Below are 14739 nucleotides of genomic sequence, written 5' to 3'. Positions count from 1 at the left end.
ACAATTAGCTAAAAAAAAGTAAGAGCTTATATTATCATGAGGTCACTGTATGGAAAACTAGTTCTCAACCCTAACCCTAATTAAAGAATATCCCTAAAAGCAGGTTGTGTTGTTTTTGTCCTTCTCCCCAATAATCAAATTTGACATGAAAGGAGGGAAAAATAAGAGACTTTATGCATTGGCCTGTCATGTTGTGCTATTTAGTAGGAAGACAGCATAATTACGAATCACGGTTTTACCCTCAAGGAATCTGAGAAGCTTCCTCCTTCCCCATCTCAAGTTTACAGATTGCACAGGTTGAATAATGTATATGAATTTATAAGTCTCAAGTTAACAGCTGCAAATAAAGAAAAAGCTAATTAGGCTCCATTCTCATGTAGTGTGTGGCAGCTTCTTTGGTTCATCATCCTGTTTGTCATTCACCTTTTTAGTGAGGGGGAGTGCAACTTCAGTCCAGTTTCAATATGCTACCCCCTCCACTGTCCCTCGGTCTGAATGAAAACAAATGAGCCGAAGACCAGGAACTTCCAACACGGAACCCTGAAAGCAGGAACTCATAGTTCCTGGACTGTTATGGTGAGAAAGGGGCTAAAGTCGATCATCATAATGCAGCTTAGGGTGTCTTGGTGCCAAGTGCACATATGTTTAAAGATGGTGTTCAATATGCCCACTCCTTCTCTGTACTTCTCAATGATGGCAATATAAAGGGACACTGTAAGAGTTTTTAGACTATTTTTCAATACGGACAGCAGGAGGTGCTGCATTTACCATTGTCGGTAGCTATACTGTTTAAAGCAGGCGTCTCCAAACTCAGTCGTAGAGGGCCGCTGTCCTGCATGCAGAAGCCTGATGATGATGATCCTGATCATTTGAGTCAGGTGTGTCGGGGAAAGGAACCTGGAGAACATGCAGAGCAGCGGCCCTCAAGGACCAAGTTTGGAGACGCCTGGTTTAAAGAGACACCGTGAAAGATTTTGACCGTTTTTCATTACAGACAGCAGGAGGTGCTGCATTTACCATTGTCCGTAGCTACAACAAAAATGGTAGCCTCCAGAGAAGTGCCACCCCTCATGTAATATAATTTAATGATAACTAGACATACGATTATATTTTAAAAACATACTGTTGGTTGTTAAGAACACATTAATTTGCAATTTAAAAAAATATATATAATCATTTAATGTATTCCTTTTTATTTAAAAACGGTGTAAATCTTACGCAGTGTCCCTTTAAGGGTAAAAGATAGTACAACCCCTCTCTAAAGAACCGAAACCAGAGCCAAAGCTGTATGTGAAGGCGAGTCAACATTATCTAGTCCGTATTTTTCGTCCATGTGTTACTCAAAAGCATAAATAATTCACCAACTATATTTTTTTTTATTTCCAACAATCCCAATTTGGATGATCACAAACTCAGCAACGTTTTAAACATTACACGCCTAGAAAATCGACCTCACGTTCTACGTAGCCAATAAGAATGCGTCGACGCCATTACGTAAAACAAACGTGTGTTAGGTTGGATTGTACGGGAAGCCCCATGGTGAACATGTTGGGATTCGTGGAGCTAGCCACGAAATATTGCATTTTTCATCGCGTATGAATGTCCTATTGGGACTTGGGAGTGTGCGCGTGTGTGAGATGCAGGTTTAAGGCAACTTGCGATAAGATTGAATCCAGTCAGTATAATAATCATGGGGCGTTGTGTTTACTTCTTTTAAGTAACGCGCTAGCTTTCTATTGCTATCAACGTAAGGCTAACCTGTACCCATTATAACATACAGGTGGTCGCGAGGACCACTTGGTACGTTTAATTGGACTGTAATCAACTGTTATGTGAGTGAAGTGGCTAGGGAACGATTGAATTAGGTTCTTAACACTTCATGTAAGGCCGATTGACTCGGTGACCTTCTAGACTTTGTCTATTACCACTTTTGAATGAACACTCGTCACTATTAATGGATTAATATCGTGACATGACGTGTTGTGCAGGAAAGTTATTAGTAACACTGAACGATAGCGTCATTCAGCACTTCAGCGGGACTTTTTTTTATAACTGCACATCTAAAGTATGCTTTGCCCTTTTGTGATGAAGTTGATGTGTCTCGGGAATCACGTGGCGAGTTTAACTTCCATAGGCGGAAGCCCACTTCGTTCAATTCATACTTCGTGCAAATTTTCAACCAAAGCAAAATATGGATTCAAACCAGATAAGGTAGCAGTGGTTACCAAGACGACACGATATGAATTTGAACAGCAACGTTATCGCTATGCAGGACTCTCCGAGGAGGATCTAAAGCAGCTGGTGAGTCCTGTTTTGTTCTTGATGCTAAAGGCTAAATAAATAAAACGTAATAAATACGTTTTAAATGACAATAAATGTCTTTCACAGCTCGCTATGAAGGGCTCTAGCTACAGTGGTCTGCTGGAAAGACACAACATCCACACTAACAACGTGGAGCATGTTGTGAAAAGCCTGCTGTAAGATGCCAACCAAGAAAACCATCACAGCTACATTCGTCTACATAAATGATATTTTCACTTTATTGCCGCCCAGTGCATGTTAAGATATTTTAAAATGCGTTTCTAGGAAAGAAGGGATTGAAGTCAAAGTGGTGAAAAGAGGTGAATATGATACCGAAGTAGTGCAATGGGCAGATGCCATCGTATCTGCCGGAGGTAAGAAAAGTTTGGATTTACGTGTAGACATTTACAATAGATTAATAATGAGAATTTTCTTCAAATAAAAAAAAATGACCAAGCAAGTATTCAAATTAAAATTAACTGTGATGTAGTAAAATGCAGGTAAAGTGACAGGCTGCAAGTTTGAAAAGCAAAAACATTTTTTTGTTATTGGTTCATTTGTCCTTATTAGAATAATCCTCACATAAAAGACCAACAATTAAGCATAGTAAATCTGCTTGTGTTTAAAAAAATTAAAAAATGCATTCAGCCCTGTTTTAAACTCCCAACTTTTTTTTTTTTGGTTCTGGTAAAGGCCCAAAACAGTCAAACATAAAAAGGTTTCAGTTAACTCATGCGGCACAATACATGTTCTGAGCTGCAGTTTGCTTTGTTAGGTGATGGGACAATGCTGCTTGTTGCCAGTAAGGTTTTGAGCAAGGACAAACCAATTGTTGGAGTAAACACTGACCCTGAGAGGTACAACACAACACAAACACAGTAGTGTTTGACTGTATAAATACACTTCAACATGGTCTTTCATCTTTTTTGTCTTTATCACATCCTCCTCTATCAAGAAATTAAAAATGCTTTTACGTTGTTTTTTAATAAAGGTCAGAGGGTCATCTGTGCTTCCCCGTGAAGTACACTCGCAAATTCCCAGAAGCACTGGGGAAACTCTTCCGTGGTGAGTTCAGGTGCGTATTTACTCGCATATATTCTGAGATTTGGAATGAGCTGTTAATTCACAATTTATTGTGATACCACCTTCTTGGAGCTATATGGTATTAATTCCTTGAATTACCTTTTACATTGTGTGTGGAAAAGCTCTAGCTGTCTTTAAAAGTACTTACTGTTTTAATAATGATGCCGGATTGATTGGTAGCTCAATGGCTCAAATACAAGGGTATGCATTTCAAACACCTGTGATAGAGGAAATACATATGTGATATCTTAACAGTTAAAAGCTTAAGTGGGCAGCTTGTGCATTTTTTTTGCTTTTCCAACAGTCGTCGCTGAGACGTCCCTTCCTGAAGGTCTGTCATTTTTTTCAAACCAAATTGTAATCGTCAGAAACACATTTTTAGTTATGCAGTGCACATTTTTGCGGAGGAACAGACATGATGTACTGGTCAGAAGTCACACCAAAAAGCATCGCGTAATAATGGAAAAGAGTTGCATTGTCGCATTATGATTACGATGATACAAAAACTTTATTCTTATGTTTTGTAGCTACTGAGGTAACCCTAAAGAATGCTGAGGGGGCTGGACTTTATGATTATTGTTTTCATAATCATCCAGTGTTACTGAGCAGCATAAAAGTGGATTCAGTAGCTATGTAAGTGACCAAAAATTTGCTCACCTTTTCTGTACCATGTTCAGGTGGCTGTGGCGTCAAAGGATTCGACTGCACCTTGAAGGCACTGGAATAAATCCCACTCCACTAGACTTGCATGAACAGCAGATGAGCCTGGAACAGCACAGCCAGGCCCACCGCATCACCACCATGGACAACAAGCAAAGTAGATGTTTGCCTGCAACCTAAGCCCTGAACTACAATTATTGATCCTAAATGTATTCTTGTGTCAATTTGGGCTGGTTCACAGACACTGGAACATTAAATGAAAGCTTCTCCAAGCCCAATCTTCTGCCCATCAGGAGCCTGAATGAAATTTTTATTGGAGAGTCTCTGTCTTCCAGGTACTTCTGTCATTCATAGGTGACCTATTATCTTATTTGCTGGGTTGATCATCTTTGCTATCCACATATGATCACAATCATAGTTATAACTTGATGTTCATTCAGGGCGTCATACTATGAGATATCAGTGGATGACGGTCCATGGGAAAAGCAGAAGAGTTCAGGGCTCAACATTTGCACAGGAACAGGATCCAAAGCCTGGTAATCACACTTAACTGTGTGTGTGCGCGTGTGTGTTATGTGCACGCGTTTGTGTGTATGTGTGTGTGTGTGTGTGTGCGCAGCAGGGGTGGGGGACCCAATTTTCATAAGAATACCATTCGGAACTTTGTGTGGCTTCTCAATATGCATTTCAGCAAATTTTAGTCTCATTAGTTTTCAAGCTATTTTAGTGACCATGCTTTGTCCCAGAACGTACTTGATAAATATATTAGACACTTAAAATTGCCCTTTGGTGTTTTTGGGAGTGTGATTGTTTGTTTGTCTATGTGTGCCCTGCAATTGGCTGGCAACCATTTAACAGTGTAACTCCACCTGCTGCGCAAAGACAGCTGGGGTTGGCTCCAGCGCCATTGCAATCCTCGTAAGGATAAGCGCCACAAAGGAAATTAAAGGATGGGTAGAGTATCAGCTCAAATCAGATTTTTATCCCATGCAGATTGAAACTTAATTATCTCTGAGTGTGTGTGGATGGCGAACCAGTTGTCAGAAGAACACTGTTCCCGGACATTGTGTGGCTTCCCAATATGCTTCCATTCATCTATCCACTTTCTGTAGCCGCATTTCAGCAAATTTCAGGCAAATTAGTTTTCAAGCTATTTTAGTGACTATGAGTTGTTATTTCTTCACCAGATTGAAAAGCAAAGAAAGGAACACTGTACAAACTGAAATAAACATCATGTTTAGTCAAGATCTGGGACTGGGATGTCTTGAATGTGCATTGCTGTAAGATCTCAAAACTACAAAGTCATATTAGACGCATAGGTGTCAAACTCCAGTCCCCGAGGGCCGGTCTCCTGCATGTTTTCGAGGTTTATATCCACAACACACCTTATTCAAATGAATAGCTCATCAGAAAGCTCTGCTGGAGCTTGGAAATGATCCTAATCATTTGAACCAGATGCCTTTGAGAGTGAAGCATTGAAAACATGCAGGATAGCTTCATAGGATAGAGTTTGACACCAATGTACTGGAGCAAAGTAATCTGTGAAATGAAGTGTGGCGGGGCCACATTTTTTTGAAACAGTTCAGCTTGCACGGTTTTAGTTTTAATCGAGTGCTGAAGGGTTTTTTTTTCCCTCTACAGGTCATATAACATCAACAAATTAGCTGAGCAAGCGGTGAATGAGATCCTAAAAATAGGTATATTCTTATCTTAAAGTCTTTTATACTTAAGTATATGTCAAATAAAGTACCAGTATGCTGCTCTTTTTTTCAGGAAAATGTCAAACAGGTCTTGCCATTCCTTTAAATCTTGAATTTATTGAAAAAGGTGAGTTTTTAAAACACAATCATGACTGGCTCTGACAAGTGTCCTTGTGCTATAAATGCAAATTGATTATTTATGTATTCCCTTTTAAATTATATACAGTGCATGGAATACCTCAAAAATTGACAAAGCGACAAAAATGTGAACGTTGCTAGGTTGAAAGATTCTTCGATTTTTGCAAAATTTGCTTTTTTATATAGCTAGTCTGTATTTTTTTTTAATGTCATATCAAGAATATTGTGTCACAAGATTTTATGACATTTTATGCCAACAACTTAAAGGGACAATATGTAAAATTGAGACCGTTTTTCATTAAAAAGGAATAAATTATTATAAATTTCAAAACATCCAAATAAATGAGCTCTTAATGACCAACAATGTTTAAATGCAGCAGCTCCTGCTGTCCGTAATGAAAAACGGTTTAAATCTTACACGTTGTCCTTTTAAGTTGCGTCAACTATGCGCTGCATTAAAAGGCGGGTAGGATCCATCGTGATTATCATTTCATTTTCAAGGTTTACGGTATTCATAGCACATAGTAGATTATTTCATCTCATTAATGCAGCATAAAGTGTACTTGTTGCTCACATGGTTCATTTATCACTGACATGCGTGGTTGTGTCATCCCCATCAAACATTGCCGGAGAAGTGATCAAAACATTATATTATTTACATTACATTATATGACACCCCTCTGCAAGCCATCACCTCACCTTGGTAGGTTTGCGTGTCCCAGTGATCCTAGGACAGGGGTCACGCAACTTTTTTGAAACCAAGAGCTGCTACTTTGGTACTACGAGTAGTACGAGGAGTAATACGAAGGGCTACCAGTTTATGTTAAGACTCTGATCATGTAATTGATTTGTCACAATAATTAAGAAACAGCTGTACTAAATATGTAAATCAAGTGTAATATGTAAAGTTTATGTCATATATGCATAATCGTTAATAAAATTCCTAGAAAATCACAATGTTCTATCACTTGAAAACTATTTGCAGAACAGGTCTGCGGGCTACTCATGTGATACTTGGGGGCTACCCAGTGCCCGCGAGCACCAAGTTGTTGACCCCTGTCCTATGAAGGAACCTAGGAAAAACTTCTTGCGTCAAACTAGTTCCTAGCGTGTTTTTTTTGTTGTTGAAAGATTGCCCATACCACAACATAGTGAAACAATTGATTTAAATCCAGACAGAGAGTGGGAAGGTACACGAGGCCTCAGGCCAGTCCTGCCACAGGTCGGAGCAGCAAATGGCAACCTTTCACCTTCCACAATGAGTTCTTAATCACTTCTGGGGCATGTAGTCCCACCATGGAAAGCAGGTGTGTGTGTGTGTGGGGGGGGGTGTCTTTAAAAGTTTTTCATTTGCCGACCATTCTTTTGACGAGGGGGAAATCCGTGCACCATAAATCTTGAATGTTATCTTCAGTTCACACTGGGATGTTGAACGAAGCCTTTTGTTTCTTTTCTTGGTGGCATCTGGTCTCAATGTCTTCAGGGGCCAAGTCATTCCTGTTTCTTACACTGACTTCCAGTCGTGTCAACCCTCATTAGAATAGCACAATTTCATATTTTACTGATACATTGCATAAAAAAAACAAAAACATTTCCATTACCTAGGAGCTAATTTGTCTTGGGCTTAATGCTCCTGATATGGTCACCCATGGCAAAGAGCTCCTAGGTCAGAGACCAGACAAAGCATGGCTCAGAGATCCCTTATGATGAATACAGTAATCCCTTGTTTATTGCAGGGGTTACATTCCAAAAATAACACGCGTAAAGTGAAATCCGTGAAGTAGCAAGCTTTATTTTTTTTTAATTATTTCACAATGCAAAACTAAATTATAGAATGAAACCAAAAATCAAAACCTGTTTTAAAGCCCCAAATTTGTTTAAAACAATCCTTTTAATATAGTAATACAAAGTTGGAATCATTGTCACTCACGTTTTTCACAGTCCCAGCTATGCCTCTTCGTCCTGAACTCGCACATTGTTATGAGTAGTAGTTGAGCTCTTTCTTTTTATGAGCAAGATTTTTATAAACGGATATGCCTGGACATCGAATTAAAGTGAAGCCTCTAATATCATAACAATATTGAAATTTCAATTTATTGCAAAAGAAATCTAGGTAAAAGTCAGATTTCCAAAGGTGCGCATTTCTCCATTGCTGTCTGTGTGTCAACATAGTGTGTGCGTTTGTTCTCGGCACGCCTACGAGTCACGTGATCGGCTCTCAGAGACCAAGCTGTCAATCAGTGTGCTTACTAGCATGTTCACACATGGCAGGAGAGACGAAAGCAAGCTTTTGGATCCTCTTGCCTTTTGTAATAAATTGACAAGTGAAAAACCAATACAGTACAGCGTCAATATTTTATTTCGAGACAACAGTAAAGCTCCTGAGCCAATCAGGATTCAGAGCCCAATGTGGTGTAAAAAATATCCACACTGTAAAAAAAAATCAGTGAAGCAGCGAACCCATGAAAGATGAACCACGATACAGCAAGGGATTACTGCATTTCCCTTGATTTGAAAAGTTAAGGTGGTTTACCGCTCATGAGCTCACCACCTATGGCAAGGACCACAGGAGTTGCGCCAAACACGCGGACCCCGGGTACAGAAGCTAGCTCTTGGGACATTGACTGTAACCTCTCGCCTCCATATACAGCTTTTGCTCTGGTACCAGTTCTTTAGAGATGGGTTGTACTCTCTTTTACTCTTAAAGGGACATTGTGTAAGATTTAGACCGGTTTTCAATAAAAAGGAATAAATGATTATAAATGTCAAAAACTTGCAAATAAATGTGTTCTTAACAACCAACGAAATGTTTTCAATATAATCGTAGTTAAATATAATTGTAGGTCTAGTTATCATTAAGTTATATTACATGGGGGGGTTGCACTTCTCCGGTGGCTACCATGTTTGTTATGGCTACGGATCATGGTCATCAGGCTTCTGCATGCAGGACAGCGGCCCTCGACGACTGAGTTTGGAGACGCCTGCTTTAAACAGTATAGCTACGGATAATGGTAAATGCAGCAGCACGTGCTGTCCGTAATGAAAAATACTCTTAATCTTAAACAGTGTCCCTTGAAGTTGCTGTCATTGAGAAGCGCCGAGGTGTGGGTATACTGAACACAATGTTTAAACATATGTGCACTTGGCACCAAGACACCTTAAGCTGCAGTTCGATGATCGACTTGAGCCCCTTTCTCACCAAAACAGTCCAGGAACTATTGAGTTCCTGGTTGCGGGGTTCCGGGTTGGTGGTTCCTGGTCTTAGGCCCATTTATTTGCGTTCAGACCGAGGGATAGTGGAGGGGGTACCTTATTGAAATTGGGCTGATGAGTGACTGGGGAGGGGGTTGCACTCCGCCTCTTGTTACTAAAAAGGTGAATGACAAGCAGTGAATGACAAGCAGGATCATGAACTAAACTGCCACACACTGCATGAAAATGGAGCCTAATTAGCATTTTCTTTATTTGCAGCTGTTAATAGTCATTTTTTTCCTCCCCTTTCAGATCAGTCTCGCTCAGCTACACTATTCTCTGTTTCTCTCAAGTAACTCAAATGTGTTACCTAAGAACAATACGTCCAAAACAGAAAACAAATGTAAATAAATGAAAACACCATACATACTAAATAACATATTACACTATCGATCAAAACTACGAGTCACTGTTGGCGCGAACACTCCCAATTGCAGCGAGTGCTTTGTGACGAGAAGCCAGTTAAAAGTACACGATGAAAGGGACCTTCTGCACTAAAGCACTCAGGGCTGTGTGTTCTTTTCGGGAACTTCCATCATGGAAAGGACACTCGCCGAGACAGGCACCGCCAGCGGGTGAGATTTCCGTATGTTCCCCTTTGAGATGCAGCGCTTTCGGGGCTACGGCTGTCTGCTGTCATAAGTCTGCTTCAGTGTATTCATGCTGCGTGATTCGGGTTTTCCTTGATCCAATGCCAGTTTGCTTCAACAACGAAAAGTAGAAGGGAGAAGTCGCTTTGCCGACGCCCGCTTTCAACTGGCGGGCTGGTGTTTCAGCGTCTCAGCATGTTGTTTCAAAAGCTATAAAAAAGAATACACGGCCTGAGCACTAAATGTAGCAGATTTCTGATCCAGATCGCTGAGAAGTAAATCCCCTTCAGTCCGTGATTTTTTGTTGTTTTTTTTCAAACCTCCGCATCACAAACACGCTAGCTCATGGTGGGCATTCCGGTCAGTGATTCGCCTTTCCTCGTAGTTGAAGCAAATTGGAGATAGATGTCCTCTTCTCCGTCAATACGCTGTAGAATCTGTTCCAGAGCACCCATCCACCGATCAGTTTTCTCTCATTCCATGATTTTGGAATTTTAAACTGGCCACAGCGAACACATAGCAATGGTGGCTGCTGATACCGAAACAACACACCCCTGAGTTCAACCAACCAATCAGCGTAAGTTAGCACAGTTCGCACAGCATGCCCCCCTTGATCTACCCAGGTACGCCGCATCCGACCCTGGTTCCTACCGGAAGCTGAGAAGGTTCAGGATAGATGCTTAGCGGAACCTTCCCGATCCGGGATGGTATTTGGTGTGAAATTAAAAGGGAACTCACGCTACCCGGGTACCGTGGAAGAGTTCCTGCTGTGTGAAAGGGGCTTTTGTGGTCATGTCATTCTGAATTGCAGCTGCATGTTTTGGACACTGGTGAACAGAGGGGCGGCACTCTCAACTGATCAGCACCTGAAGGTGTGTTGGTTCTGATGGGGCAGAATCTTCTGTCAAAAGGAGTTTCAACTTCCACTTCTGGGAAAATTTCTCCCATGTCTGCCTAACAGGGCGATTCCACCACATCTGCCATGCTCCACTCCTTTGCGACGTGCCGTAGCACGACGTACGCATGTTAATGAATGAGAGCGATCCCACCACGCTCTGCTCCGTCACAGTCCTCCATGGTCCGTCAACTTTACACAAGACTTGAAAAGTCTGCTCCGCCGTGCACGCCGCCGCATCAATTCCACAGTTCAGCAAACACCAAACAGGAAAAAGAACGTGGTCTACATCTGGTTACAAAAGCAAAATTGTGTTCTCCTTTGCTGATTGATTGAATGAAGCCAAAAATGAGTGCAAGCTTCGGCTCGTCTGTGCCATTGCCATCGAGACCAAAGGAGCAAACGCTTTTCCTCCTGGTAATTGGCACTAACTTGTGTACAAATATACATTATTGTTTGGGTCACGATGGATCGCAGACACAAGCAGTGGGCGTGAGTATGCGTCCGTTGTGGTTATGCAGCGGAGTAGAGCGCGGCGTATGTGGTGGAATCGCAGTTTGAGGCAGGGGACATTGAATCCGGGGTGGTGTCCATAAGGTGGTCGTGCCTGTTGTGGCGACAATCCCCAAACCAGCGGTGAGGGATGCTGTCAAGCTGAAGGAGTCTTATCGGGCAGTCTTGGCCTGTGGGACTCCACAGGCAGCTGACAGGTACTGACTGGCCAAGCAAAGTGTGGCATCGGCTCTCGCTGAGGCAAAAATTCTGCTGCGGAAGGAGTTCAATGAGACAATGGAAAGCTACTTCTGACTTCAGGACAGCTTTAGGAAATTCTGGTCCACCCTCCGGCACCTCAGGAGGGGGAAGCAGTGCACCATTTAACATAAGGTACAGTGGAGATGGTGCGTATCTGATATCACCTCGTGACATTTAGAGTTGGTGTGCAGAATACCTTGCAGGCCTCCTCAATTCCACTGACAAGTCTTTGAGCACGCAGAGTCTGGAAGCTTTGAGGTGGGCTCTTCTAACTCTAGGGCGGGGGATGGATTAGATTTTTTCCCAGAGTTCCTGAAGTCCCTGGATGTGGTACGGCTGTCCTGATTTCCACACCTCTACAAGCTTGTGTGGACATCTGGGACAGTTGCTCAGGAACGGCAGATTGGGTGTGGTGTTTGCCTTTTTTAAGAAGGGGGACTGGAAGGTGTATTCCAACTATAAGGGATCATATTCCTCAGCCTCCCCTGGTAAGATTTATTAAGGAATGCTCTACAGCAGGGGTCACCACCATGGTGCCTGTGGGCATCAGGTAGCCCGCGAGGATCAAAAGAGTAGCCCGCAGGCCTGTTCTGCATATAGCTCACAAGTGATAGAACAGTGGGAGTTTCTAGAAATGTTACCAGCAATTATAAATATATTCCATATACCTAACATTTTGCTTGATTTACATATTTACCACAGCTTTTCTTTAGTTATTGTGAGAAATCATTAACATGATCGGTGTCTTCACTTAAACTGGTGCCCTTTGTATTAGTCAGTACAAAAGAAGTAGCTCTCGCTTTAAAAAAGGTTGGTGACCCCTGCTCTATAGAATGATCTGTCGGGAAGTCAAACCTCGGCTTAAGGACATTACCAAGCTCTGCACCCTCGACAAGATCCTCAATGTTGCATGGGAGCTCTCCCAACCAGTCTACATGTAATTTGAGGACTTGAAGGTGTTCCACTCTGTCCTCTGGGAGTTTGGTAGGGGTTGCTTCCCTTGATATGGCATGTTTGGACCCTGTACTACCAATGTCAAAGAGTTTGGTCTGCATTGCCATTAGTAAGTTGAATTCCTTTCCAGGGAGATTTGGAGACTCCCCAAAGACTGCCTTTGGTTACTGATTCTAATCATTGTTCTTATGGACAGAATTACTAGGCGCAGCAGCAGAAGAGTTTAGGGGGGGCAGTTTGGGGTTCTTTGCATTGCATCACTGCCTTTTGCGGATGATTCAGTGCTGTTGGCTTCTTCAGGTGTGAAGCGGATGGGATGAAGCTCAGTATTTCCAAATCTGAAACTATGATCCTCAATCCGAAAGCTGTGGGTCTTCACCGAAAGAACAAGATCCTGGATAAAAACAGCCGAAATAATATGCATTTCACAAGAAGTCTGAGCTCTCTCTTCAAGATAAGTTTAGAAGCTTGGTCATCTGGGAGGGATTTATAATATTGTTGTTGTCTTTCCACATTGAGAGGGACCGGCTAAAGTAGCTTGGTTTTCTGGTTAGTGTGCTTCCTGTATGCCTCCCTGGTGTAGTGTTCCTGCCATGTCCCACCAAGAAGAGGCCCCAGGACACACTGAAGACACTATGTGTCCCAGCTGGCCTGGGAACACCTGGAGACCTCACTGGAGGAGTAGAGGAAGTGGCTGGGCTTCCCTGCTGAAGCTGCTGACCCCGTAACCCAACTCCGGATAAAGCAGTAGATAATAAATGGATGGATATTATGACATTATTACATGCCAGGCATTTAAAACCTTTCTACTAAATCTTTTATTAGATTTGGTAGATTTTAGTAGTCAATCAGTGGGAGGGTCTCAGCTCACATGTAAAACTAACAGTGTCACCCTTTTATTTGCATTAAATACATTGATTTAAAAATAGGAATAAACTTATTACAAAAAGAGATCCTAGAATTAACGACTAACTCTTCTGAGTTACTGTATCTGGGATCCTGTTCTTTTGGTCACGACCCACAGCTTGTGGCCATAGGTGAGGGCAGGAACTTAGATCGAGTGGTAAACATAGAGCTTCGCCTTCCGGCTCAGGTCTTTCTTCACCACGACAGACCGGTGCAGAGCCCATATGACAGCAGACGCTGCACGATCCGTCTGTCGATCTCACGTTCCATCCTGAACTCCCATGCAACCTCGAGGACCCTGCCAAGGGTGTAGAGCTGGTCCACTGTTCCATGGCTAGGACGAAAACCACACTGCTCCTCCTGAATCTGAGACTGGACTTCCTGACATGGTCCAATTGGTCTCAATGTCCCTCGCCTCCCCCAGGACGTGGCAGAAATTCTGCCGGAGGTGGGAGTTGAAACTCCTTCTGACAGGGGACTCTGCCAGACGTTCCCAGCAGACCCTCACGATACGTTTGGGTCTGCCAGGTCTGGCCGGCATCCTCCCCACCATCGGAGCCAACGCACCACCAGGTGGTGATCAGTTGACAGCTCCGCCCCTCTCTTCACCCGAGTGTCCAAAACATGCGTCCGCAAATCCGATGATACAACCACAAAGTCGATCATCGAACTGTGGCCGAGGGTGTCCTGGTGCCAATCGATCAGTCTTTTCTATATCTCCGGATTTTTCGACTCCACTCGAGTGTCCCCAAAAGTTTTTAAAAGCACCGTAGCGCATTGAGGAGCTCTCTTTACCTACGTACTGAGATGTACAATACTGTATATCCCCTCGAGTATCCCCAAAAGTTTTTAAAAGCACCGTAGCGCATTGAGGAGCTCTCTTTACGTACTGAGATGTATAATACTGTATATCCCCTCGGGTGTCCCCATAAGTTTTTAAAAGCACCGTAGCACAGGTGTCCAGCTGTGCTTTGGTGTCTCGTTGCTGCCTTGGTTAAACAATTGACATTTGCAAATCCGATGTAGCTCCAAACACCAAATTGATCCTTTGCAAATAAAAGGCATTCCCAGCAGAATTATTTGCCAGGGTTAGCGCCCTGGTACGCTACGCCATTAACGTGGACCAGTCACAGTCTAACACTGTGTACCTTGGTTGCTAAGCATATCACTACCTTAGTGCAGTGAGCGTCCACTCATGTCACATTCAACGTGAGGCCTCTAGATGGCGATCCTATCACTCGATTGGCTATTGCAGCCGTCTATTAAATACATTACAGTATATGCGCCGTCGTTCACATATCCATTTGTACATGCGAGGAAGCCCGCAACTGTTGAAGCGAATGTCCGAGAGCCTCTGGGAGCAAGCAGATTACATACAGCCTGGCGACACAAGTTAGCTGAATTCTAATTGGCCAAAAACTCCAACGTAAACCTACGACGCTGGCAGGAGTGTATCCTGATGGATATAAGACACAAAAAGAACAGAATATGGAAAATAATTTTATAT

The 14739-nt window shown here is 42.6% G+C and overlaps 1 protein-coding gene across 1 annotated transcript in view; it reads left to right on the top strand.

Annotated features, from left to right (window-relative positions):
- Positions 1-1533: 1533 nt before the first annotated feature.
- nadk2 (NAD kinase 2, mitochondrial) overlaps positions 1534-14739 on the top strand; it is a 21585-nt gene continuing 8379 nt past the window's right edge. The window contains exons 1-10 of the mRNA XM_088435526.1: positions 1534-2301; positions 2389-2477; positions 2587-2675; positions 3077-3158; positions 3293-3376; positions 4062-4201; positions 4286-4379; positions 4485-4580; positions 5686-5741; positions 5818-5871. Coding sequence (XP_088291652.1) covers positions 2068-2301; positions 2389-2477; positions 2587-2675; positions 3077-3158; positions 3293-3376; positions 4062-4201; positions 4286-4379; positions 4485-4580; positions 5686-5741; positions 5818-5871 — 1018 coding nt within the window. The 5' untranslated portion in view covers positions 1534-2067. The remainder of the gene's footprint in view (positions 2302-2388; positions 2478-2586; positions 2676-3076; positions 3159-3292; positions 3377-4061; positions 4202-4285; positions 4380-4484; positions 4581-5685; positions 5742-5817; positions 5872-14739) is intronic.

This window comes from Hippichthys cyanospilos, chromosome 15 (assembly GCF_059441005.1).
Source record: "Hippichthys cyanospilos isolate Australia breed blue-spotted pipefish chromosome 15, RoL_Hcya_1.0, whole genome shotgun sequence".
Taxonomy (NCBI): Eukaryota; Metazoa; Chordata; class Actinopteri; order Syngnathiformes; family Syngnathidae; genus Hippichthys; species Hippichthys cyanospilos.
This window is presented reverse-complemented; position numbering and strand designations above follow the sequence as displayed.